Source organism: Capricornis sumatraensis, chromosome 5 (genome assembly GCF_032405125.1).
Source record: "Capricornis sumatraensis isolate serow.1 chromosome 5, serow.2, whole genome shotgun sequence".
In the NCBI taxonomy this organism is placed as follows: Eukaryota; Metazoa; Chordata; class Mammalia; order Artiodactyla; family Bovidae; genus Capricornis; species Capricornis sumatraensis.
This window is the reverse complement of record NC_091073.1, coordinates 61,242,732-61,268,815: the sequence shown is the minus strand read 5'-3', so window position 1 is coordinate 61,268,815 and position 26,084 is coordinate 61,242,732. Positions and strand designations below refer to the sequence as shown.

Genomic DNA, 26,084 nt, shown 5'->3' with positions numbered 1-26,084 from the left:
GTGTCTGACTCTTTGTGACCCCACGGCCTATAAAGTCCATAGAATTCTCTTCTCCAGGGGATCTTCCCAATCCAGGGATCAAACTCAGTCTCCTGTGTTGCAGGCTGATTCTTTACTAGCTGAGCCACCAGGGAAGCCCAAGAATACTGGAGTGGGTAGCCTATCCCTTCTCCAGTGGATCTTCCCAACTCAGGAATCGAACTGGGGTCTCCTGCACTACTAGTGGGTTCTTTACCAGCTGAGCTACCAGGGAAGCCCCAAAGACAGAGCATGTAAGGTAATAATTATTCTTCCCACCATGCCTCTCTTACAAGGATGAAATAAAGATGAGAAAAGAATGAAGACTGACCGAATGCTTAGGTGTTTTGCAAATGTTATCTGTCAAGGAAAGGCATTTCACATGCATGTCTTATTTAATCTCCCAAACAAACATGATAAGAATGATTTCTCCATTTAATAGACGAAGAAACTGAAGTGCTGAAACATTGAGCAATAAGTCCAAGATCAGAGAGCTGGTAGAAGGAAGAGATGAAATTCAAATCTAGTTTTCTTGATCTACAGCCATGGTCTTCTCATAATATCATAATGACTTCAAAACCATTAAGTGATTGCTTATTGAGTGCAAAGCACTGTACGAGATGATTTCAGACGTAACAAAGGGAGATAAGACATCACTCTGGGGAAACTTCAGACTGATTGAGAAATTAAACAAAAGTGAGAGACAAAATTTGATGCCCAACAGTTAAATAAACTACAATACAAATATCCCATTAGAGGATGTATCTGACAAATTCTAGTGATTTTGCCATATATACATATATATACACACACATAAGCTAAGGGTTAGTGACCACATTAAACTTTACTTTTAATCGCCTCTGCCCTCCTCCCTCCAACCACTCTTTAACTGTGTTTTTGCTCTGTGCTTGATACTCCACTTAGCACTAATGTCACAGAGGGATACAGCAGGAAACACCACTCTCAAGAAGCTCAATGTAAAGGAAATTCTTCACAGAAAAAGAATTTATTCCAACTGACATAATGAGTGTTAAATAATCTGAACAGATTGATGACAAAGGAAAAAAACTGAATGCGGTATTAAAAATCACTTTCTCAAATCAGACGTATGCATATTGGATTTACGAATGATTTTTTTCGCATGTTTTTCAGATAATTTCAGGTCAAGAATAATCTGAGATTCTATGAAGAATGTAGTTACCTCCAAAGAGGCAGGATCTTCCAAAAAAGGAATCCAGTGTTGACCACAGCCATTCCTCCTTGGGACATTATGGAAAGATAGAGCAGAAACTAGAGCAAAGCAAAATTACACCTGGGATGATGACTGAATGTCTTACCAGCCACATTTTTCTTGGATTTGAGGTTTTAAAAGAGCTTAGTGAATAACAGGGACTTCCCTGGCGGCTCAGTTGGTAAAAAACCCATCTGCAATGAATAAGACCCAGGTCTGATCTCTGGGTCAGGAAGACCCGTAGAGAGGAAACAGCAACCCGTTCCAGTATTCTTACCGGGGAAATCCCATGGACAGAGCAGCCCTGGCAGACTACAGAGCCTGGGGTTGCAAGAGTGAAAGACGACAGCGACTGAAACATCACACCACCAGGGAATAACACGAGATTAGGTAAACTTTATACAAATATTAAGACTATGAGGCAAAATACAAGACAGATGGATCGTTCAGGGAACCTAGATGCCAAGTATATAAGTAGACTGTAACCTATCATGTAACTAGGTAAAAAATTCAAATCATGGGTGATGTCGTGGTGGGTGATATGACCAAATAGCTTATGATTATTAATAAGCTTCAGTACTTAGAAATGGTCTTGGAGAGATGGGGGCTAAGACCAGCATTTGGAGACCGAGGAGATACTTTCAGGAGTCTGTGCATGTAGTGATAAGATGGGAGGGAAGGGAGTTAATACGCTGATGAGCACTAACTGGAAACAATTAGTAAAAACATCTTGATGTACGACAGATAAATACACAAGTTGTAAGCATTTCACTAGTCCAGGCAAAGTACAGAGATTTAGGAAAAGAACTTAAAACTTCTCTGGCTTTACTTCCTAGTGTCTGGGAGCTGAGGGCTCAGTAGGAATGTCAGGTAGTTCTGAGACTGGTAAATTATCTCGGTGTTGTACTTGGGGCAGGGTCACCTCAGCTCTCAATTCTCTTTACTTGCTCCAAATTAAACCTGGAACATCCTGTTCTTACAAAATCAAGCAAGAATGAGAAGTGTCATGGAAACCACAAAATTAGCAGTGAGACTGTGAGCCACAGATTCCTATACCTACCAATCGGTAGAGCTCAGTAATGCTGATGTCCTCTGGATCCACCATCGCATACTCTTTCCTAGGCACCAGGTCCAGTCCCAGTTGTCTAGAGGACAAATTGCAAATGTTTGGAAGAAAAGTCAGCTCAACAGAATATATTTAAAATAATCATCATTACTGTATCACTCTAAAAAAAATTCAATACATCACCCTCTGTGCTTCTCTCACCCAACCTTTTTACTTTATATTAACCTTTCACTGTGCTTGGACTAAGCAAGCAGGCTGAACACTGGGTATAACTTGAGGAACAGAAGATTACAAAGGCAAGGAAACAGGGATGGGGTGGGGATGGGCCGGCCTTCTTGGTGCTGCGCCTTTGCCACTGGGGGCCTTGGTTCTACCGAGTGGGGAGCCTTTAGCACTCTACAAACTCTTACCACAGAAACCTCCCTCATTGTGCTGGCCTGGAAACTAGACATAAGACATAATTTTGTTCTAGAACACAGAGTTAAGGAGAGGGAAGCCTGGCCCTGAGGATTAGACCTGGCACCAGGGGTTGGTTTTATGTTAACACAGTCACTGAACTGCACTGGGACATCAGGAAGGAAGAATGAATTGATTCTCCCTCCACTATCATCATCACAGGAAAGTCAAAGGACAGCACAGGGCTCTATGGAGAATGGGGAAGAAGCTGCCATTGCTGTGACTCTGTTTGAGGCTTTCAGGCAAGAACATTTCTTCTGATGGCCTTGATAGGGAGTGAGATGACTATCTCCTCCTCCTCCCAAGCTTCCTCCACTTTTGTTTTTCCCTTTCAGTAAGAAAACTATATTTAAAGGAAAACAGTAAATGCACAATCTGTAAACTGTAAGACATTTTAAATAAGTTGTCAAACTCAAAGAAAGCAAAATCAGACCTCTGAAAATTCATGAATTTGAGGATGATCTAAATAAATTATATTGCTCATTTTCATACATCCATGTTTTACCAACTTACCATAAATTAGCCATAGAAGTGCCCAAAGCATAAGCTGGAACTTACATGAGTCAAAACTGAGCCATGATTCAGTCATAATTAATGTTTTTCCCTCTTTTCCCTTCCGTATGTCATTATCTTCCTTCCTAAAACTGAAAAAGTATCATCTTCTTGCCTGCTCTATATTTCTAAGCTATTTTTGATAAGCTAACTTCATCCAACTTTCTTCCTATTTACAAACTAGTCTTTTAAAGGAGGCTCGGCATGATGACTAAGGGCCAACATGATTCAGAGAACCAAGTTTTTTTCAAAACAAAAAGGAAAAACATTGAAAAACATTCAAAACATGAAAGATGGGCAGCCTAGGTCGTGGTCAAACAGTCTTCAGATCTGCCCCTCAAAGGGCCACCCCATCACACACAGTGAGACCGGAGGCTCCCTGCACATGGCTGGCATATCCCATTCTCAGGAAGCGCTCCGTGCTGTGAATCACATTGGTCTGGAGTGGACGGGGCCTTAGATCTCTTTTGGCTCAACTTACTCCTTTGACAAGCGACAAGCGAAGAAACTGAAGTCAAGGAGGGCTCAGGAATTTGCCTCACATCTTAAAAGAGGAGAGTTCTGAGTTCAGTGTCTTGCTATATTTCACCCCTGCCCTTGATTCCCCACAAGGAATGAATCTCCCCGAGATTAATGAATTAGGGCTGCTCTCTTGACTGTGTATAAAAGGATGAAGGGCACAGCTCACTCAGCAAAATAACAGAAGGACTCTGAACAAGATAGAGGTTTAAAATGTCTTATATACTTCATTCCTGTAGTATAAGTTTTCAGTTCAGTTCAGTTCAGTCGTTCAGTCATGTCCGACTCTTTGCGACCCCATGAATCACAGAACGCCAGGTCTCCCTGTCCATCACCATCTCCCAGAGTTCACTCAAACTCACGTCCATCGAGTCAGTGATGCCACCCAGCCATCTCATCCTCTGTCGTCCCCTTTTCCTCCTGCCCCCAATATCTCCCAGCATCAGAGTCTTTTCCAATGAGTCAACTCTTTGCATGAGGTGGCCAAAGTACTGGAGTTTCAGCTTTAGCATCATTCCTTCCAAACAACACCCAGGGCTGATCTCCTTTAGAATGGACTGGCTGGATCTCCTTGCAGTCTAAGGGACTCTCAAGAGTCTTCTCCAGCACCACAGTTCAAAAGCATCAATTCTTTGGCACTCAGCTTTCTTCACAGTCCAATTCTCGCATCCATATGTCTTAGCAGGAATCAGAACTGCCTTCTGATAAAGTGACATCCTATACTTAAAGTAAGCATTACTCTTTATTGCAAATTGATTTTTCCAGATTCAGTAAGGGGCAAAATCATCTGTGGTATCTTTTACTGCCTTCTTCTTTCCTATCTGCTTTTTTTTTTTTTCTGTTGCTCTAAGATGCTCTGATCCACACAGGATCACAATAAACTGTGTGAATCACAATAAATTGTGGAAAATTCTGAAACAGATGGGAATACCAGACCACCTGACCTGCCTCTTGAGAAACCTGTATGCAGGTCAGGAAGCAACAGAACTGGACATCGAACAACGACTGGTCCCAAATAGGAAAAGGAGTATGTCAAGGCTGTATATTGTCACCCTGCTTATTTAACTTATATGCAGAGTACATCATGAGAAACGCTGGGCTGGATGAAGCAGAGCTGGAATCAAGAGTGCTGGGAGAAATATCAATAATCTTAGATATGCAAATGACACCACCCTTATGGCAGAAAGTGAAGAACTAAAGAGCCTGCTGATGAAACTGAGAGAGGAGAGTGAAAAAGTTGGCTTTAAGCTCAACATTCAGAAAACTGAATCATGGCATCATGATTCTGGTCCCATCACTTCATGGGAAATAGATGGGGAAACAGGGGAAACAGTGGCTGACTTTATTTTGGGGGGCTTCAAAATCACTGCAGATGGTGACTGCAGCCATGAAATGAAAAGATGCTTACTCCTTGGAAGGAAAGTTATGACCAACCTAGATAGCATATTCAAAAGAGGAGACATTACTTTGCCAACAGAGGTACGTCTAGCCAAGGCTATGGTTTTTCCATTAGTCATGTATGGATGTGAGAGTTGGACAATAAAGAAAGCTGAGTGCTAAAGAATTGGTGCTTTTGAACTGTGGTGCTGGAGAAGACTCTTGAGAGTCCCTTGGACTGCAAGGAGATCCAGCCAGTCCATTCTAAAGGAGATCAGTCCTGGGTGTTCTTTGGAAGGAAGGATGCTAAAGCTGAAACTCCAGTACTTTGGCCACCTCATGCAAAGAGTTGACTCATTGGAAAAGACTCTGATACTGGGAGGGATTGGGGGGAGGAGGAGAAGGGGATGACAGAGGATGAGATGGCTGGATGGCATCACTGACTTGATGGATATGGAGTTTGTGTAAACTCCAGGAGTTGGTGATGGACAGGGAGGCCTGGCTTGCTACAGTTCAAGGCGTCACAAAGAGTCGGACACAGCTGAGCAACTGAACTGAACTGAACTGAAGATGCTCTGAAGGTCCAAACAGTGAATGGGGACTTTGGGAGAGAGGGAGGCCATGACCTTATAGGATACCAAGGGACCACTTATCTTCCTTACACTTGAGCCCACATAAGCCTAACATCATAGTCAAAGTTGGCTTATTCTAATTTCTCATTCATATATTAACATTCATATTTAGCACAATATCAGCCTTGATCACTGCTTTAAATGACTAGATTTAGTATTTAAAGTACTTGGCTAGTGTTTTAGATTAGTCAGTTATGTCTTTTTTCTTTTAAGAGCAAATCTGGGTCAAGATCAGCTTTTTATCAAGTTTTCCCAAGCAGCTCCTCAAAAGACACTAACATATATGCACAGGCAGAATCGGGGCAGGAAGGAAAGCCACCCCTCACCCTTTCCCCACCACCACCCAGGATACCTGTCCCTAAGACTTTTAACAGAAGGAATCTCCCTCCACATAACATCAATAATCTATCACCACAACAGAAAAGAGGGATATATTTAGAAAGGAAAACACATGTCAAACCGAAAGCCTTTTTGAAACAAGATGTACTCTCAGTGTGGAGAAGGAAATGGCAAGCCACTCCAGTATTCTTGCCTGGAAAAGTCCATGGACAGGGAAGCCTGGTGGGCTTCAGCCCCTGGGGTTGCACAGTTGGACAGGACTGAGCACACAGTAGTAGTACTCTCAGTGGAAGTCATATATCTGACTGACCCCAGTGACGTTTTGTATTTCGTGAACACGTGCACACTGTCAGACCACACAGGGCAGTAGAGAACTGACAACATCCTGGGACCCAGACCAGCCCTAGAAGATGTGGTTCTCAGCTCCATCAGTGACAGTCTGCACCAAGCCCCCCAAAGGAGAAAACGGGGAAAGCTTCCTCTGGTGTTTCCCAGAGGTACGAGCACACGGTGCCTCACACCCTGTTGCAGTCACGCCCTTGTGCGCACCCACCAGCGCTCGTCCCTGCGGTGGCGGGTACTCACTCGTTGCCCCAGTCCAGGCGGGCGGTGATGTGACGCTTCACGTCCTTCATCCGGTCATGGGTGAGGTGCCCCACCAACACCTGCCGCCGCAGATCCAGGATTTCATTCATGATATGCCACAGTCGGTGGAAGAGATCACCTTCATTTCTCTAGGAAACACGCAAATGCAGAGATTCAGTGGTCAGACACTGAGACACGGGGTAACCACAGAGGAGCAAGGCCGAGACCCGTTTACCCTCTCTGTGCTGGGCACTCTGAAGACAGACTTTGCATTAACAAACTCTCTCCTCGGATCCTGAAACATACTCACTTCTCTGCATCCTTTCATCCTGTTTCACAATGCTGCTCTCCTGCCCAAGAATCCAAATCCCACTTCGCTTCTCAGGCTCGCCAAAACACACATCATGTCACAGGATCCTGATGACGTCTCCACACCTGAGTGTGGCCCGATCTCTGACTTTACGTTCTCCACTTCCCTTTCCACCTCAAATCCTCTCTTTCTTTAGCTCCATCCAATTCTACTGTCCTTCAAGGCTACAACTGACTTCCCCTGCCTCAGGAAATCGGCCCTGAGAGCTCTTGCTCACATGCTTTTCTCCCGTCTCTGAACCACAGCTGAAAGCCAATTCAAAGGAAAATCTTGTTTTTCAATTACTCCTTGTGTGTTGGTCTTAACGCTTTACTGTTTCCCGTCAGAAGCTGGGTATATAGAGGACTCTAATGCTCGTTCATTGATCAATTTTCACTGCTAGCATCTGGCCAGTATCTAGACTTTAAAGAAATGTTTTCTTTCTTACTTATTAAATTTTCGTGTAAATTCAAGCTAACCTCTTGTGAAATTCATCAAGCGAGGACCCTTATTGGGAAAGAGGATTGGTTCAACTCCTGGCTTCCAGTCTTGGTTTTGCCATGTAACTAGTTTTATAGGCTTTGAGTACGGCTTTTGTCATCTGTGAAACACGCACACGGAAGCTTATTAGAGATAACATTTGTGAAGAGAGCCTGATAAGACAGTGATTAAGAGCACAGACTTGAAACACAAACTACCTCACTCTGCATTCTAATTTTGCCCTTCACTGGCTAAAAAACCTGTGGCAATGTATCAACCTCATGGTGCTTATTTTCCGATCTGCAGAGTGGCTATCATAGGACCTATCTCATAGGCTTGTTATGAGGATTGATGACTTCATATATTAAAACTCTGAGAACGATGTTTGACCCACAATAAATACCATGTTAGTATCAGGTGTTACTAGTGCTGTTATCATTACAGTTTTGATCCAGAATAAACTTATAAACTTAAATCCAGATCCTCTTATAAATACTGCATCTTTATCAAAATCTAGGTGTATGTCTCTTACCCACAGATATTTAGGGTAAGCCTTTGGTAAGTATTTCACCTTTCATTAACTCTTCATCTTTCTTAAGCAGAAGCTATGTTTTTACTTTCTATGAAAATTATTAATAGGCTATATGAATTGATGCTTTTGAACTGTGGCGTTGGAGAAGACTCTTGAGAGTCTCTTGGACTGCAAGGAGATCCAACCAGTCCATTCTGAAGGAGATCAACTCTGGGATTTCTTTGGAAGGAATGATGCTAAAGCTGAAACTCCAGTACTTTGGCCACCTCATGCGAAGAGTTGACTCATTGGAAAAGACTCTGATGCTGGGAGGGATTGGGGGCAGGAGAAGAAGGAGACGACCGAGGATGAGATGGCTGGATGGCATCACTGACTCAATGGATGCGAGTCTGAGTGAACTTCAGGATTTGGTGATGGACAGGGAGGCCTGGTGTGCTGCGATTCATGGGGTCGCAAAGAGTCGGACACGACTGAGCGACTGAACTGAACTGAACTGAACTGATATGAATAATGGTATGGAAGTATTGAGATTATCATTTACCAGAAGTCCTCTACAGAGGTAAGCTGCTAAAAATATTAAATTCTGTCTAGTCATAACATTCTTTAGGAAAAAAAAAAGTAGAGATGGATCTTCTGCTTCATTGATGCTTGGTGACTGCAAGTGTTTTGGGGAACTGAGCAGGTTAGACAATGTGCCAGTTGAGCAAGAAACACTCTCCATGACACCATCCCTGATCCTCTGAGCTAGAAGTAATCTTGCTCTCAACTCCTATAGCACTCTCTTGAGCCTGTTCTTCTACGACCTCTCACTCTTTCCTCATGTTATACACTCCCATACAAGTCATTACAAGAGTGCTGTAATGCAATACTACTGTAAGTCACTGGTCAATGCCTGTGTTTTTCAGCTGATGGGAGCTCCAACCACAATGGCTGAGATGGCCCTGTGTAGTCCCAGCAGCTGGAGAATGAAGAAACACCTTGATTTAAAGGAGCTTTAGGGAATCTTGAGAGGTGCATTCTGTTTAGATATAAGAGAATAAGCAGGGAAGATCAAGAAAAATTTGAGGAGAATGGACCTAGGGATTATCATATTAAGGGAAGGAAGCCAGATGAAGACAAATACCATATATCAATCATACATTGAATCTAAAAAAATGATACAAGTGAACTTATTTATAAACAGAAAGACACACACATAGAAAACAAACACTGTTATCAAAGGGGAAAGGGGGGGTAATTTAGGAGTTTGGGGGTAGCGGACACATACTACTATATATAAAACAGATAAACAATAAGGGAACTGTATAGCATAGGGAACTATAGCTGTATAGTGCACAAACCATATTTAGTATCTTGCAATAATCTATAATGGAAAATAATCTGAAAAATAATACACACACATACACACACATATACATAAACTTCCCTGATGGGGTCAAATGGTAAAGAATCTGCCTGCAATGCGGGACACCTGGGTTCCATTCCTGGGTCAGGAAGATCCCCTGGAGAAGGATATGGCAACCCATTCCAATATTCTTGCCTGGAGAATTCCATGGACAGAGGAGCTTGGTGGGCTATAGTCCAAGGGGTTGCAAAGAGTTGGACATGACGGAGAGGTTAACAGTTTCACTTTCATATATACACATACCTAAACATAGACACATACATATATATATATTTATATATATATATATAACTGAATCACTCTGCTCTTCACCTAAAACTAACACATTGCAAATCAACTATACTTCAATTAAAAATTAATTTAAAAATTAATACTAAAAAAAAAAAAACTTGAGGAACTCCATGGGCAGAAGGAAGAGTCCACTCAAGTAGTCAAAGAAATTACTTACCTAAGGAAGATATAATGCAAGCCAAATCTCATGTGGCAGGGAGACAGCCAACTCCTGCTTAACATGACCACCACCATGTGAAGGGCACCTGTCTTGCTTTCAGGGAAGGTGTTCTGACGTTGTCCAGAGGGATGGGCTTGATTTCCTAATAATGTCACCTCTAGCACTTAAGTTTAAGAGCACATTGAGCTGAGAAGTTGGATTTACAAAAAGAAAAACCAATCGGTCTGCTCTCCCTTTCAGAAAGGGGTGGCCAGAACAGTGACATACTGCAGCACCCTCCCCACTAATGCACGAAAACAGTACGTAACTGTTTTGATAGCTAGTCAGAAAATGATGCCTCTTTAAAAACTAGATTTTTAAAAAATGGATAGTTATGAAGACTCTTCAGGAAACATGAGAAATGCTTTTAATTTAATGTTCGATGAAAGAGGCAGGATACAATATTAAACACTTAAAATAGAAAAATACATAAACATTTTTACAATATATCAGAAAACTTCTGCAGCATTTATCTGCAAAAAATGAACTATAAGTATTTTAGTGTTGTAGAGAATGAGCAAGTTTTGATTTGCCTCAAAATGGAAGTAATATAAATTTTGGAACAGCAGACAATTTACAGCCAGGTTTTCCTACTTAGCATGTGACCCTAGATAGATTATATCTGATGAGATTTGAGAATAAAAACTACCTGGTAAAGTTGCAGGGAAGAGAGCTGTGCAATACCCAGCTGAAGGCCTGCACAAAGGTACTTGGTAGAAGAAGACCTGTATTTCACCTAAAGTTTTTGTTATTACTGCTATTTTACTAAGTGATACTTTAAAGGACATTATTTAGACCATGACCAATGTACTGAAAAAAAGCAAATAGCACTTCTTGAGCATCTACCATGTGTGTGTGTGTGTGTGTGTGTGTGTGTGTGTTTAATGCTAAATGTCCTATGTTACATTAAGATAAAGTATATTTCGTATACTGGTTACCATTGACAACACGAGTAGCTCATCAAACACCTTCCAGTGGAGACACTAGGAGCCTTAAAGCTGTTAAGGAAGACCATGGACAGTGCCCCGATACACTTATGCATGATGAACTTGAACCAAAACGTTTAACAAAAACATATTAAGAAAAGAGAAACCAAAAGGTCCAACAGACCCAAGTCAGCCAAATTCTCAAGGTTAAAAATCTAGTATCTCCAGGTTAAATTTTATATTTGTTCCTAAGAGAACTATTATTCAAGGAAACTTTGAAATAATCATTTATCTCCATTACTCAGGATGGTAGGAGGTGAGGAAGTTACTCTTAGAGCTTACAACACGTAGATTTTCAAGCCAATCAAGTAGTCCCCGAAATAGATGCTTGCAGCCTCAAAAGCAGGTAAAAATAGCTAGATAAGGCAGAATCAAGAGGAATTCAACTTTGATCCTCACTAGCAGCTACATAAAAGGGAAAGTGCTCATGTCTTAGCTCAATTAATGGTTCACACTTACACTGTCATTATTTTTATGGTGGGTATTTAGGATGCAGTGATGTGCACATTTCACATAGTTTTAATTTGCATCTTAATGTCGTGCAATATTAAGTGAAATAATACTTGGATTTTATTCTTTCCAAGAAACATTTTAAAATCTAAAAAGGAGATCTGCATTTCCTTTGTACTCTCCCAGTCCAGAGCCCGAGTTCAGCTATACTGACAGTGCATTTACTGCACCCCAGCAAAGCCTAGATGCCGTGTTTCATTTAAGATCATCTTGTGGATTTTAGTAGTGCGCCCTAAAGCCACCAGCTCCAGGAGAGCATGGTCAGAGAAATCCAACATCAAATGAGTTCTTATTAGTGACTTTTAAAGATTTTCTTGCCTCAGTGAAATATTCTATTGCATTTTCTATGGAGCAGAAAATAAAAATGGTCATTCTTTGTCCATGTCCCTCACTAATTTGGATGCTTCTCTTTGACAGGCTATTTCAAATAGTGTTGTCAGGATAAGTATACCTTTGTATTTTGAGCACATCCCTTCAAATGACTAAGCTGTTCTCTAAATTCCTTTGAAAATCAAAGAAGAAATAAACTCATCTTTCCCCAAACATCACCCTCAATTCCCCACAGACAGTGGTTCAGTGAGGACGCTAGATTTACATGTGAATCCCAGCTTAGTCACAGTCATTTTTCAACTGCTCGGCCTCCAGTAAGTACTTCACTGTCATTTTCTTCATTTGTAAGCTAAGGATGATCATAGTCTTTATTTCCTTGAGTGGTTGTAAGGCTTAAATGAAATACTACATATAGAGTAGTTCTTAAAGGGTTTGCAACATAGAAGGTTCTCAGTAAGTATAATATGTAAACAGGTACGTGTTTGTGTGCATGCTAAGTTGCTTCAGTCGTGTTCGACTGTTTGTGACCCTGTGAACTGTAGCCTGCCAGGCTCCTCTGTCCATGGCATTCTTTAGGCAAGAATACTGCAGTGGATTGCAACGCCCTCCTTCAGGGGATCTTTCTGACCCAGGGATTGAACCTGCAACTTTTATGTCTCCTGCACTGGCAAGCAGGTTCTTTACCACTAGCACCACCTGGAAAGCCATGCTGCTGCTAAGTCACTCCAGTCGTGTCCGACTCTGTGCGACCCCATAGACGGCAGCCCACGAGGCTCCCCTGTCCCTGAGATTCTCCAGGTAAGAACACTGGAGTAGGTTGCCATTTCCCTCTCCAATGCATGAAACTGAAAAGTGAAAGTGAAGTTGCTCAGTCGTGTCCGACTCTTAGCGACCCCATGGACTGCAGCCTACCAGGCTCCTCCATCCATGGGATTTTCCAGGCAAGAGTACTGGAGTGGGGTGCCATTGCCTTCTGGAAAGCCATATATATACATATATACTCAAAATACTGACTCCTTTTTTTCCCAAGAAACACTCCTTTCTCTTGTAGTTCTAGAATCTTCTCATTGATTCTAAATAGCCTATCATTTTTAGTATACGTGAGCAATGTACAGAGAATTAGAGTATAATTGAATCATCATTATGAAAATTATATTGAAAAATAAGCTTTTTCTCTGTGACAATTAAAATTATTCAGAAAGCCTAAATCTAGGTTCCATGTAAATTATCCTATTTGAATAGATGCCAGGAAAGTAATTTTTTACCTTCGTGCAGCTTGAAAAAGAACTTACAAAATCCATGCTGGATGGACACAGGGATAAAAATCAGACTATGTTGTATTAAGCTCTCTATCTCCAATTCCCCTTAGGAGTGGCCATGCTCAAATATTAGTTGACACTCACCCCATTCAGATATTTCTTGAAACAATTCTCTACTGAAAAAATGATGCTATTAAAAACTTACGTACCACATAGAGTTGTTTCCACATAGCTCCCCAGTCTCTTAATGTTGATGTCATTTCTGTGATCACAGAGTCTTCAGTGGGAATAACCATTTCAAATTGTCTGTGAAATTGAACAAGTATATATGCAAATGACATAGACAGTAATCTTCTTTTAAATATTCTAAAAGACCAGCTACGAAAGGAAGCTGCCTAGTTATTTTTGGTTCTGCAAACAGAAACCAGGATCTGAATACGAACTTGTGTGAGGAATGTGATGTGGGTTACGGCAGTACAACACCAGAATGACCAGCCACTCACCTAGATCAAAGTGTAAGCAGTGTGGTGAAGCAACACTACCAGCGAGGTTGTGCACCACGTACAGTTTGATCTCTCAACAGCAACTCACTTAAATTCTCCAAGCTCAAAAGTCCTTGTATGTAACCTGAGGTTACCAGGCCATCTAGACTGTGAGATGGCTCTTGCCTTCCAAGCGCTATGGCCATTGGGCTCAAAGAAAGTGAAAGGCTCATTTAATGATCAGGATATGATGGCTGCAAACATCCAAACTAACTCAGTATTATAAACAACTAGACACTGAGGTACCGACTGAATACTCACTTGATCTCATTAACACCTCATTTTTATTACTTGCAAATAGGACCATGAAAAATTATTACTAGTATCAGTAATGTTGTCACGCATCTCAAAACTTATAAAGGATTTAAGACATCACAGGTATTTGAGGATCCATTGCAGAATGCTCCTCTCCATGATTAGGGTAATATATTCCTTCTATTTCTTTTCTATGTGTCAGAAACTATACTTGGAAAATATTCATACCAATATTAGCAGGGTATCTATGGTGGTCCTGATGTTGAGAATATATATAAGGAGATGGAGAGAAAAAACCAGATTGAATTTGTTTTCTGCATCCTATCTTTGACATACAATAACCTTTATTTTTTCATCTCTCATTTCTTTTTTTTAAATTCTTCATTTTTGTGCAGGTTAAAATGGGTAAGTGCCTGTAATTCTACTTGCCAAAAGAATGCTAATTGACTATACTGAGGGGGATTATCTTCTTCATTTGAGTATCTTTTTCTAAGGACAATATTCAGTGTTCAGTGGACACTGAACCAGGTTATGCAGATGATCAAGGGGAATTTTTATTTCTTATCATGAGGCTATTGACTGTTCTGTGCTCCTTCTTGATGTTAAGTCCAAAGGGTACCTAATTGTCTTTTGTAAAATTTTCTTGGCAAGTATGGGAATTAAAATCTTGCCTTGATTTCTTCACCAACAAAGCCTCATTTCATACTTCTGCTAAAATACCCTAAGAATATTTTAATTCTTTCTAGAGCTTAAACATAGCTCAAGATGTAAAACCAGAAATAAAAGTAAACAGTAATATATGAACTGTGACATACACAGAACCTTTTATCAAGTCTACATAATTGACATTTTTAAATGGAAGTGCATTTATTTTGCTTTTCAAGCAGCTGTTGTGATTTAAATGATGAGTATTTGGAGACAGACATTATAAAATGATGAATGCAAAGTCTGGGCAGGAACATTGAATTCCTAAGAAAACTCAACAACCTACTTAACATTTAAAAACTGGCATGACCACAGCAAAAATTAAACAACAAAGTGACCTCACCATTCACAAACTATAATTTAAGGACCCCCACCCCCCACCCCCATCAGTTTTGCACTGCTCTGAGACCCAGGAAAGAATATAAAGGCAATTTAGTCTGTGGGAAATTGGTCTGGGGTTTGCTCAACCAAAATGTACATTTTTAAGAAGCACAAAATTGCCATTTTAGGTGAGCAGCTGTTTCCTCTTAACTATACCAAAATCAACATTCAAACAGTCTGACATAAGTAGCTGCCCCTGAAATTATATTCTGTTGAGTTATTCTGAGATGTACATTGCAGTTATTTCATCCTGGTGGGCCATCAGTCTGCTAATCCCCTTAAAATAAGACAGGCAACATCAAAAGCCTAAAGAGATTGCTCTCTGGGAAAGCAATCATCTGGCAATACGTGTTCTCGAATGTTTTCAGGTTAAAGTTTTTCTTCCAGTTAACAGTCCTAGAACCTAAAGTCTCCATCAATTCTTTTTTTTTTTTTTTAAGAAAATAAACTTTGGTTAAACCCTGAGGCTCTCTTGCTCTATATAATGCTCATCATGCCCTCTGTCAGGTGTCAACCCCACACCAAGTCTTAAACTAACAGGACCAAATTTTGAGACAATTTTATCCATCTTTAAACTTCCTCAGAATCAAGGGAGCCAGATACTAACCAGTTACAGACTAGGACATACAAACAAGGTACTTGTTTCAATTAAAACTATGTCCCCCCCAAAAAATAAAATAAAATTAAAAAACTATGTCCCACCACAACACATTTTCAGAGAGAGAGGACTTAAACTACACAGAGTGATACTTGACATCATCTTTGCTAGCATGCTGTCTATTTTCTCTTCCTCAGTCTGCACGTAGGATGGGGGCAGGGTGGCTCTCTGCTCTGGACGGTTTTTAGGATCAGGGTTGGGTTTGGGGCAAAGGCAGCAAAGAGACTGGCTGCAGGGGTTGGCCCAGGTGGATCCTTTAAGGGACAGGGTAGAAAGACCCAGATCACTAGGCCAGAAAGGTAGGAACAAAGAGTAAACATGTGTTTTCTGGACGGTCCCTTGGTTTACTTAAAGAGGGCTGGATAGACACTGGCTGGAGAACTCCAAAAGGACTAATAAGTCTGCTTGACTCATTTCTGATGGGTTATATCTGCACAATATTTCTGAAGGACACACATTCATTAAAAGAGTAATAGTAATGGCAATTGTCAGTATTAGAAATATATTTTCAATCTAATATTTTAAGTACTTACTACTACTACTACCAAAAAAGGTCTTAATGACTGGGATAACCATGATGGTATTGTCACTCACGTAAAGTCAGACATCCTGGAATGTGAAGTCAAGTGGGTATTAGGAAGTATTACTACAAGCAAAGCTAGTAGAGATGATAGAATTCCAGCTGAGCTATTTCAAATCCTAAAAGATGATGCTGTTAGAGTGCTGCATTTAATATGTTAGCAAATTTGGAAAACTCAGCAGTGGCCACAGGACTGGAAATGGTCAGTTTTCATTCAAAACCCAAAGAAGGGCAGTGGCAAAGAATGTTCAAACTACCAGACAATTGCACTTATTTTACATGCTAGCAAGGTTCTACTCAAAATGCTTCAAGCTAGGCTTCAGTAGTATGTGCATTGAGAACTTTCAGATGTACAAGATGGGTTTAGAAAAGGCAGAGGAACCAGAGATCAAATTATCAACATTCACTGGATCACAGAGAAAGCAAGGGAATTCCAGAAAAACATCTTCTGCCTCACTGACTACACTAAAGCCTTTGACTGTGTGGATCACAGCAAACTGTGGAAAATTCTTCAAGAGATGGGAATACCAGACCACCTTACCTGTCTCCTGAGAAACCTATATGCAGGTCAAGAAGCAACAGTTAGAACCCGACATAGAACAATGAACTGGTTCAAAATTGGGAAAAGAGTACGTCAAGGATGTATATTGTCACCCTGCTTGTTTAACTAATATGCAAAGTACATCAAGCAAAATGCCAGGCTAGATGCGTCACAAGCTGGAATCAAGCCTGCTAGGAGAAATATCAACAACCTCAGATATGTAGATGATACCATTCTAATGGCAGAAAGTGAGGAGGAACTAAAGAGTTTCTTGATAAGAGTGAAAGAGGAGCATGAAAACGCTGGCCTCAAACTCAACACTAAAAAAAAACTAAGATCATGACATCTGGTCCCATCACTTCATGGCAAATAGATGGGGAAAAACTGGAAACAGTAACAGATCATATTTTGGGGTCTCCAAAATCACTGCAGACAGTAACTGGACCCATTAAAAGATGCTTGATCCTTGGAAGGAAAGTTGTGACAAACTTAGTGTATTAAAAAGCAGAGATGCCACTTTGCCAACAGAAGTCAAAGCTGTGGTTTTTCCAGTAGTGATGTATGGTTGTGAGAGCTGGACCATAAAGAAGACTAAGCACTTTAGAACCGATGCTTTGGAATTGTGGTGCTGGAGAAGACTCTTGAGAGTCCCTCGGACTATAAGGAGATCAGACCAGTCAATCTTAAGGGAAATCAACCCTGAATATTCATTGGAAGGACTGATGCTGAAGCTCAGCATCAGCTGAAGCTCCAATACTTTGGCTACCTGATGCCAAGAGACGACTCATGGGAAAAGACCCTAATTCTGGGAGAGATTGAAGACAAAAGGAGAAGGGGTTGGCAGAGGATGAGATGGTTGGATAGCATCACCCACTCAATGGACATGAATTTGAGCAAACTCTGGGAGATCATGGGAGACAGAGGAGCCTGGTGTGCTGCATTTCACGGGGTTGCAAAGAGTTAGACAGGACTTAGCGACTGAACAATAACAATAACACAAAAGGATATGTTTTTAAGCCCAATTAGGAAAATAATGGCAGACTCAGCTACTTATGATCAGTAGTGAATCTAGGAAATTCCTGGGTTGAGATATGACTCAGCATTTGATGGCTATGACTACTTGCTTCCCTACACAACAGGAAACCAAGAAGAACCAACACCTTTTGTTTAAGATTAGGTAGATTCCACCATTTCCAGACAATGAGAGACCTCCAGTGCCCTAGACTGTCCAACATACAGATGTGGTTCTTTCATTTTCTCCAAAAACTGCCTTAATGCCATCTGTCTTTTATCTAACAACACAAACAATGGCAAGAATCGATTCATTTTTTCAACACAATAAGTCTTTCAAATTCCAAAATAAGCAATGATTGTGTGAAAACTCTCCATCAAAAATTTATTTCTTACCCTTTGTTCTTTACACAGGCATTTTTCAAGTGAACGTAGCTGGAAGGAAATATACCCTGGAAGAGAAAATGTGAAGGTTATGTCTATTCCAGCAGAATAACTTTCATAAGTCATATATATATAATATCACCACACAACCATAACAATACCAGGAAGATGGAATCTCTAACACATTCTCTAGGTGAAATCTATTGTAGCTTATAACCAGTCATTTTATTTCAAATGTTTATCAGTTTACCAATTTAGAGATACTTTAAAATAAATATAATCAAAACATTAAATCCTGCTCAAAAATATATTCTATATATAACAGAAATTTTTTGTATTTTCAAGAATTCTATATAGAAATCATGTTAAATAATTTTTTTTAAATATTGCAGTTTTGAAAAAAGGGGTTTTAATCTGCTTCTTTTGGTTGTAGTTCTTTTTCTTGTCTTCAAACTACTCATGTGTCTATTTGAAAATACATACTAAAAAAATACCACTACTGTGAATTTAGAAACAGTATATTACATGTTTAGGAATGATCCTTAATGAAAACATAGCAGCAAATCATCACCAGGCTGCCATTCTGATGGAACAAAAATTAAACAAAAGAAGACACGCCAGCTTAAAGCTCTTTATTGTAGGGAAAGGCTAGGGCAAGGGAATTATTCCTTTGTTCTAAATGAGAAATTGAAAAAAAAATTTTAAAAAGAGCAATTTTATTATCCATTAAATGACAATATTCTCTGAATGATTTTTTATGCACAATTAAATGGAAAATTCAATTAAATATTTAGGAAAAACAAATGTCATTTGAATACATTATCACCACTGTGGGTCCAAGGATAACATAAAATTTAACTAGCAAGCTCTGTACATACAACAGTAGTAAATAGGCATAGGTTTAAAAAAAAAAACCACCATTTTTTTTCCTTTGGAATTTAAATTTACCTCAATATGGTTGGAATAGCAAATAAGAGTAATTATTGGAATTAACAAGAAGTCAGAAATTGAGTTTCTTTAGAAGAGAAATAAAAGTACAAAATCTTAACACTTTTTAAAGTATGTTCAAAATGAAAAATATTGAAGTTATATATGTATGTGCCTGCAGATGTCCAAAAATAACTTTAAATGTGAGCTAAAGTATAGACTCTCCTTTAAAATGACCTAAAATAAATGAAATAAGGTAATTAACACAGTTGAATGATCCAGGAAAAAAGGTATACTTAAACAGAAATGCAGGCAAAATAGATTAGATTACTTGTATTTTGGAAATGAGAAATGACACAGTTTATCTACAATCCTAAGAAAACCAGAATTAAACCAAAACATGAACATGGCATGTAAGAAAATATTAGTGAATGTGGATAGCATGGGTAAAGATGGGAAGATAGGAACAAAGTCGAAAAATATAGAAGTAAGGATTAGTTTTAACATCATAAACTACACAAAGGAAAGGTAAAAGAAAACTCATGTTACTTCCTACTATAACTCCTTAGGATTTATATAAATATATAAATGATAATGAGTCTTAGTTTCTGTCTGGAATGGTAAGAAAGATTGACTCTTTATAATTTGATTTTCCCACATTTCAGCTCCTCACTCCTAAAGGGACTCATAACATACCTAAAATAAACCACTCTCCACACCAACTTTTACAAATGATATCACAGAAAATAAAGATTAAATACTTCTAGTCATTATGTCTTTTGGAATATATATTTCTGCTGCCTGAATTTTAATTTAGCTTTCTGCAAAACTCACACTTCAAAAAGATTTTGTTTATATATAATAAGCTTATTAAGGTCTTCTCAGTATAAATTTCAAGAGCTACACAGGATTATCACTTGAATAGTATATCTTAAGTATAATCTAAGTTCAAAGGAATTTCCAAAATTATGAAGATCTGTATTGCCATTTAGTATTTCAACTAACAGTCCCAACTGTAATTTCAATTGTATAAAGAAATAAAGTAAATTAACTGTCTTTCTTAAAGATCCCATAATTACAGTTAAAAGTAATTATTTTTACCTTGATATTTGGGTTTTTTAAGGCAAATCCTCTGTACCAGCCTGTGGAGAAATAATCATGGTCATATTTCAATAAATCATTATAATACTTTGAAGAAATCATTAGAAATCAATGTATCTTTTGCTGACAGACTTTACCTTACATGTAGATATTCTAGGTAGAAACATGTGGGAGTTGGAAGTAGGCTAGACTATAAAAGTCAAGTGACTACAAGTTTAAGTCTTCTATCAATAAAATCACTTAAAAACTGTATTGGAAATGTACATAAAAAATACAGACATGCATAATGGAAGTAAAGGTTTGATAATCAGAGCACTGGGCTTAAATTCTGGTTTTACTATCAATAAGTATTAGCTGTTGAAATCTTGGGCAAGTTAAGTGACCTCTCTGAGCCTAGTTTCACTCCATTTTATAAAATGTCACACTATATCTCAAAGAAATTCAAGAATCTACACAAGATTTAATATAGTTCGAAACTGTCTTTGCCTGAATACAAAGCCCTGACTCTACCATCAAAGAACAGTGCTTAGCCAGCAATTCTGTACTGAACTCACAGATCGCCTACCATCTTGGGTGAGGATCAGTCTGATAGCATAAGAAGAAAGAAGCCAGGTTTCATCCACTTAGAGCATTAATGGCACTCTTTCATCCAATGTCCCATCAACTGACTCACCATAATTTTTATTCTGCAGAACGTCTATTATTTAACCTCCAAAGTGACTCAGTAAGTTTTACAGCACTGTCTTTAAGGGAGAACATAACTTTTTATAGTTTAAAACAATTACAGAGTATACATATATACATGAACTTATATAGCTAATATACATGTGTGGTATGTGTGCTCAGTTGGTTAGTTGTGTCTTGCCGGGAGCCAGCGTGAGGAATTCCACCCGTGACAAGGTTATGAGGCAGAGCTCTGATGGCAAGGCTAATCAGACCTCAGGTTTTCCCCTGGAATTTCCTGAGCATTCACCCCCCACCAAAAATAAGAATCTGCCTGCTTTTCCACTCTTCTAATATTCTCTGGAAAAAGTCAAATCAGGGCTTTAGTCTTCTGCATTTGAAAGGGATGTTTCAGTTAAAACCCCTTTGATAGCTCTCTAGCTTGCCTAACAGGTTCCCCAGGACCTCTTACAGCTTGTGAATTGCTTACAGCCCCCCAACCACGAGAGGCACAGAGCTTAAAGCATCTTAAGACACAGAGCCTTTTCTAAGAGCTAAAAATCATAATGGTGATGGGTTTTCACTGTTGACTCAATGATTGCCGCCAGACCTCCATATTCTTTATCTTTTAGGCACCTGGGAGGATGTTAATCAATGTAAACAGGATATGGAAAAAGATATATAGTAGTTTTGATGTTAGCAACACTAGACTTTTGAGTTAATTACTTTTCTCTGTTATATATCACTGCACTCCTCTTGTGTCCTTGCTATATAAGAATGTAACTTTATTGTCAGAAAAAAGGCTGTAAAATGTTAATTGGCCCTTTTTGGCCAGAAGATGATGTAAATCACCTAAGACTTGTGTATACAATTAGGTATGCAGAGAGAAAAGCCTGGTTTTGATAACAGTCTAGCTGCTAACGCTGCATAACTTTGTGTTACCCATTGATCTCCATGTTTTATCAAAAGTATAAAAGGCCTTCTGAACAATAGGGGCCGGAGCCAGTCGCTGGACTGGTTTCCTCCATGTCTACTCTTTACTTTAATTTCAGGCTGAATTCCCATCTGGAGCGGGGCAGCTTACCATGTCTACTTGTCCCGGCTTTTGAGATCCACGTGAGGGGGAGCCCAAGGCGGGGCACCCCCGGATATTCAAGTGGTCACCGGTGGCCCAACGTAGATGGTGCAAGCTCCTTGTCTGGAACTTTACTGGCCTTCCCCGTAAGCCAAGTTATTCAGCCCTCTTTTCTCCACCTAATTTTCCTACTACACTATTTCTTCCTAATCTAATCTTATATTTCTATATGAATAAATAAATAAGTTCTCCTCACCAACGCTGTCCCCGCTTCGAATTCCCTGGATCCACCGGGGCTGGACCCCGGCAGTGTCTGACTCTTTGTGACCCCATGGATTGCAGCCCTTCAAACTCCTCTGTCCATGGAATTTTCCAAGAAAGAATACTTGAGTGGGTTACCATTTTTTACTCCAGAAGCTAATATACAGCCTCCTATAAATGTATTATTTTCAACGTATTGTTTCTTCAACTATAGAAACCATTTTGCTTATTGGAAGAAATTGTTTTATCATAAAACCAATGTTCTATTGAATTGAATCTTTTTGATTAATTGAACTTTTAGAAAGAAGTATTTGAGTTTTGTATTTAAATATTTTTGTTCCTCATGAGTTTTCTTAAAAAAATATTTTGTAAAACACCATTTTACAATCAGCCTGGAAAAAGTAGAATGAATTGAGAATTGCAATCTATAATGTCAGGATTTATTAGATTCCTTAAAGACATCCACCCAAGAAATATATCAATTCTTAAATAATTATTTTAATAGTAACCAAAACTTCTTGAGAATTGCAGAAATGTCACAGTGAGGTCTCTGTCCAACTACACCATACAGAAAGACGTTTACATTACAAAACAGCTCTCATTAGCTGGTAAGTATATTTTCACCCATTCATAACAGATTTTATATTTATCTGTAAACGAAGTGGAAACAGACAAAATATATCTGGCAATGACAGAGAAAAACCTTATATTTTTAAATATATCAGTGACACTGGATAAAATAAATGTCCATGTATCACCACCATTTAATGACAGGCTCTAAATAAATGTAATAGTTCTATTTGGGAGAACACAATTTTATCAATAATGAATCTTAATTTGATAGAGTCTTACCATATTATAAATTCCTAATAAGGACAATGTATTGAGAGGAAAATCATATCTTTGGATATGCTGATGGGACTTTACAATATGGCCATTTTGTTAAGGAAAAAAAGTAGTCATTTTATCTGTGATCTTTTTAAGGACTAGCGTTTAAGGATGTTTTGTTACAAGGAATAGAAGCATTTGAGAACATACTAGGTTGATTTAATGAGGTACCTCTTATATAAATTAATCATACAAGTTCACTTAAGATTTCAAATGGAGGAAATAACTTCAGTCCAAATTTGGGGGAGGTGAGGAGGAAGAGTTTATAGGACTAGAGCAGAGTTGGCCAGGGCAGGAGTCCCATCCCAAGGAATCTGGTTACCCAAACTTGGTTAAAGCATTTCTACTCTGGACCTCTGTTTCTTTCTGTCCTTGGGAGCCCACCAGACTCTTGACATTCCAAGAAAGGCCCTCAAGTTTGGCCCTGAGTCATGAACTCTCAGAAATTCAACAGTCTCAATTGCATCTAGCGAATATAAATAAATAATATTAGGAAAAAATATAATCAGTTTAAAAATACCAAACAATGTTTTCCCATAAGCCAAACATTGAACATGCAAGAAAATAGTTTTGTAAAAAATGGTTCATTGTGACTAAGGGGAAAATTCCGGAGATTAATAGAAGTATGAAAAGAATTTGTAAATTTTATGAGCTGCCCAATGCTGAGGAGATCATTTACCCAACTGCAAACGATCAATACTAGCCTACTTACCATCACACTTCTCCAGGATCTGAACTGTGTCTCCAATTTCCAATGACAGACCATATGGCACAGTTCCTCGAAAACTGGCAATAACTGTAAGAAATGACACAGAATATATGGGGATAATCATGTCAGTAATGGCCAGTTACGCTGCTTCCTATTGCATGTTACTGACCAGGAAAAATGAACGTGAGCAGGAAATACACACTGATAGATAGAACTGGCTGTCATATTTTAACGTGACACCTTTCAGAAGAAAACCAAAGTTTACATACTTTGCTAACTGTTTGGTCAAACAAGTGTTATTAATACAAATTTCAAAGGTGTGATAGTTACTAAGATAGTAGACAAAATATCAACATCACTCAATAACATACGTAAACAAAGATACTGCCTGAAGAGCTGCACAAGGAGTGTCCCTCTACCTCACTGCTCCAATCACTCCCCATTGGGAAGCCCATCCCATGGTAGGGACTCAATAAATACATGTTCAGTAATAAACGAGGACTATATGTCTTACTCATTAATAAGCTTAGTTGACGTTTCTGCTATGCTGTCTTCAGGATATTTCTTTTCCATACACTATAAGGTCCTCAAGAGAAGGCACTATGTCCTCACTACTCACTGTTCACTGCTGTGTCCTCAGGGTCTAGCCCAGCACATGGTGTTAAAGCAGTCTTCTTCTCTGTAGTAATCAATGGTAATGATTACTTCTCTCCCCTGGGTCTAAACACATGGCCAAAATGACAATTCCCCCATGCCTTAGCTCTCAGATCATTTGAACTACGGGAAGTAGGGGCACACAGAGAGGAGTCACCGTTTAGCCTTACCTAATGTTTACAGACTGACTGGTTTCTTAAACACGGTGCAGGGCTGGGCAGGACTGGGATATAATACCAGAGGTTAACCATCCCTAGGCAATTTGAGGGGTTAAGAGAGAATGAAGGACAGGGATTCTTCCCAGGAAATTAACACCTGAGTCATAAGAGAGACCAGGCTAGAAAGTAAAGAAAAGGACCTCAACACACAGAAAGAGAAGACACATTTCCTGTTAAATATTTTACATGCTGAAATCATCTTGCAAGTCACATCCAAAAAATGACAGTAGATGCTTCGACCGCCTGATTTTTAAAAGCCCCCAACTTTGGAAGTGAATTTTACAATATTCTATCTTTCAGATCATAAGATTTAGAAACACCACCAATCCCCCAAGTAAATTATTGTTATTATTATTATTGTTATTGCTATGAATGTATTTTAAAAGCCTGAAGGAACACATGAATCTGTCAAAAATCAAAACATGCCAATAAGTAATGGGCTTTCAGAGAGGTCTAAAGCCATTTTATGATCTTAAAACAAAATTAGCAGTAGCAATCAAAACACAGGACAGAAAACATAGCCCAAAGTATATGAGACAGATAAAAATAACTACACAGTAACCAAGTTAAAACATTCTAGATAAGCATTAATCCATGATGTCATTTTCTAACTATAACCATAAATACCCTATGACCTCATGTTGATGGCCTCAACAGTGTTTGCTTGAAAAATAATCAAAGGTCTGTATCTTGACAGATTACTTCAAATAACTTTCAGGGACCTCTTCTTAAAAGGAATCAACAACCAAATAGACAGTAGATTGAGTACAATTTCAGACTCCAAAGCAAACTGACCCTCAGAATTGCCTTTTTACACTCATGAAGTTACCTTAACCTCTCACAGCCCTAGTGGTTCAGCCCTGCACTAACTGATGCTTCTCCTAGAGGTCTAAGTGTGTGGGTGCCCTAACTCAGCTCATTCTCCGAACACGAACGCCCGTGTTAACTCCCAGGCAGCCAGAAACACCTCCCCTACTGCTGGTGGCTCTCTCCTACCCCATCACCATCTTGAACATGGCAGTCCCACTCATTAGTTTCATTCTTCACCACCCCTTCACGCCACTGTGTTCTGAAATTGCTCTCTCCCTCACTGTCACCACATCCATGTTGCCTTTCAGGAGGCCATCCTCTCTTCTACCACTTCTCTCATACCTTCCAGCCTTCTGCTGTAGATCTACTTTCTTAGCCCTCTTTTTAAAAATTTACTTATTTTCAACTGGAGGATAGTTGCTTTACAATATTGTGTTGGTTTCCACCATACATCAGCATGAATCAGCCATAGGTATATACATGTCCCCTCCCTTTTGAACCTTCCTGCTACCTTCCTCCCCATCCCTTCCCTCTATGCAGTCACACAGCAAATCTTCACTATCTGTTTTACCTAAGATAATGTATATTTTCCATGTTACTCTCTC

At 39.3% G+C, this 26,084-nt stretch overlaps 1 protein-coding gene across 1 annotated transcript in view; it reads right to left on the bottom strand.

The window, feature by feature from the left end:
- Positions 1–26,084, bottom strand: part of DOCK4 (dedicator of cytokinesis 4) — a 472,233-nt gene that overhangs the window by 252,223 nt on the left and 193,926 nt on the right. Inside the window, exons 2-7 of the mRNA XM_068972403.1 lie at positions 23,801–23,884; positions 20,202–20,242; positions 18,186–18,241; positions 13,326–13,422; positions 6,776–6,924; positions 2,310–2,394 (exon numbers count right to left, since the gene is read on the bottom strand). Of these exons, the coding sequence (XP_068828504.1) occupies positions 2,310–2,394; positions 6,776–6,924; positions 13,326–13,422; positions 18,186–18,241; positions 20,202–20,242; positions 23,801–23,884 (512 nt within the window). The remainder of the gene's footprint in view (positions 1–2,309; positions 2,395–6,775; positions 6,925–13,325; positions 13,423–18,185; positions 18,242–20,201; positions 20,243–23,800; positions 23,885–26,084) is intronic.